The sequence below is a fragment of the Nanorana parkeri genome, unplaced genomic scaffold (assembly GCF_000935625.1).
Source record: "Nanorana parkeri isolate BGI_ZX_2015 unplaced genomic scaffold, ASM93562v1 scaffold822, whole genome shotgun sequence".
Lineage (NCBI taxonomy): Eukaryota > Metazoa > Chordata > Amphibia > Anura > Dicroglossidae > Nanorana > Nanorana parkeri.
In genome coordinates this window covers 456,962-459,104 of record NW_017307090.1, presented here as the reverse complement: position 1 = coordinate 459,104, position 2,143 = coordinate 456,962, and the positions used below count along the sequence as shown (strand labels likewise).

The following is a 2,143-nucleotide window of genomic DNA, read 5'->3' as shown; positions in this document are numbered from 1 at the left end:
TTTACCAGAAGCACTCTGAATAATTTCTGCCCATGTACAGTAAATCAACAGTATGTGAATTAGGCACTTTTAAGTGATAGCATATCGTAATATTGGGGAGTTTGTAGTTGTTTTAATAGCCAACAGAGCTGCAACTTCAGATGAAGGGAAAGGTAGCTCAGAATACGACAGTATTGAATGTTCTTATATGTTCTTGTGTATAGGCTATTTTTCGGTGTTTCTTCTAAAAACAAAAAGCTGACACAGGCAAAAAGCATTTCAATTTACATATGAATGCTTGAATCCGATTAATGGCTTATTTTCTTTGAACTGACATATCAATGTATTTGTGCTCTCCTTGAAGCCTCAAATGTTTTCCGGATTTAGGTAAAAGGAGTGCTTTTTAAATAAAAAAAACCAGCCATTGAAAAGCAGTAGAAAATGTTTACTGTACAGCAAATTTACATTAAACATGAGCAATTATAGCATCTTTTCATAGACTTCAAACTTGTACTGAATACCGTTCTCTTCTTGCATTTCGGAGGATATACCTGGGTACCTGTGTAAGAGAAAACAGATTTAAAAGGGGGTTAACATGCTCAAGCTGAAAGAAACAAAAAAAAAAATGCAATGGATTCCTGATGGTTATCAATTTAAATTGACAAAGTAGTGTAGTAAAACAATGTTGTGGAAATCTGTTTTTCCTTAAAATGGCCATACAAATTACAATCTGTGCAATCCCCATTACCAAAATCAAGCAATATGAGGGATTGTGTAAAAAACTCATCCAACCAGGTAGGTCTTTGCACTACATAGTAGTTTGAGATTATACAACCAGATTTCAACATGTACAGCAAGCTCGCTATGATAGCATCTGATGACATTGGAAAATCAGCAATGAGCTGGAAAACCATTTGTTTCGGTGTTCATCTCCACTTACACAGTAGATATTACTAAACGGAGAATTATGAGGGGAGTGATTTTTACTCAGCCTCATAATCTGAGCCGACCTGTGACAATGAAACTGTCACAGGTCGGTTCAGTAGATCGGGAAGTGAGCGAACACATACCTGAGCCAGCTGTCACACACGCAGCTGGGTGGATCCAGACATAATTGTCGGGATCCGTTCCGGCTGCGGCGTCTCAGTATACCGCGAGCTGTAGCTCGCGGTATACTGAGCTTTGGGTGACGGGAGGACGCTAGTTTGTGTCCTCCCGTTACCCTTAGGAGAATTATGGGGAAAAAGCCCTGCCCCCATAGTTCTCCTTTAAATCAGAAAAACAACAACAGAAACCAAAACCTAGACAGGTAGGGTTTTTATGACAGAAGAGACTCTGTATGCCTCTTCTGTCATAATTGCTCCCTTTCTGCCTCAGGCTGAAGTTCACAAGCTCGGCAAGGACCTGTGCCAAAATCAAGCAACTCCCGTGCGCAGCCAATCAAGAGTCTGAAGACACTGAACCTGGAAGACGGCAGTGCCAGCAGAGAGCTGATATCAGTGCTGGAGGGGATCACCAGAAAGGTAAGTGGGTATACCAGCACATTATGGCAAATACCTCCTGGGGGCCCAAAAAGCTTTGCTCTTTATATGCTGATGTCTGAATATGCATTTGTACATTTTCACCTCTAAAGATAAACCAAATGAAAAAAATCCCCCTAAAGCCTTTAGGGTAGAGCTACATGTAGGATTTTACATTTGTACTAAGACAAATAACCACTATGTGCCAAATAAATGATGTGAAGTGCACTGAAATCCAAGTGCAGCTAATGAGTTGACTGTCAACAAGTCAAAGCAGCAAGACATCAAAATCTTGTGTTTGGTGTCTTATAATGATATCACACAATGGCACATAATTAAGTTCAGATTATATTATAACAGCTTTCTTACTCTGGCAGCAGCTTGTATGACTGCAGATCAATGTCTGGTAGAAATGTGTCACATTCAAACTCTTGCTGAATTCTGGTCACAAACAGCCTCTGGCTAACAGGTTTGTCCATAACTTCCTGCACAGAAAGACAAAAATAGAAATACTGTTTTAAGGAGGCAGACAGACTAGGGGATTTGACAGGGATAAAAGGTATTATGATTCTCCTTCCCATAGCAGTTATTAAAGTCCAAAGTGGTGACAGAATATCTGGAAAGCACCCCCCCCCCCCCCCAAC

General features: G+C 40.3%; 1 protein-coding gene across 1 annotated transcript in view; it reads right to left on the bottom strand.

The window, feature by feature from the left end:
- Window positions 1–418: 418 nt before the first annotated feature.
- DHFR (dihydrofolate reductase) overlaps window positions 419–2,143 on the bottom strand; it is a 35,472-nt gene continuing 33,747 nt past the window's right edge. Inside the window, exons 5-6 of the mRNA XM_018565210.1 lie at window positions 1,869–1,984; window positions 419–538 (exon numbers count right to left, since the gene is read on the bottom strand). Of these exons, the coding sequence (XP_018420712.1) occupies window positions 460–538; window positions 1,869–1,984 (195 nt within the window). The 3' untranslated portion in view covers window positions 419–459. The remainder of the gene's footprint in view (window positions 539–1,868; window positions 1,985–2,143) is intronic.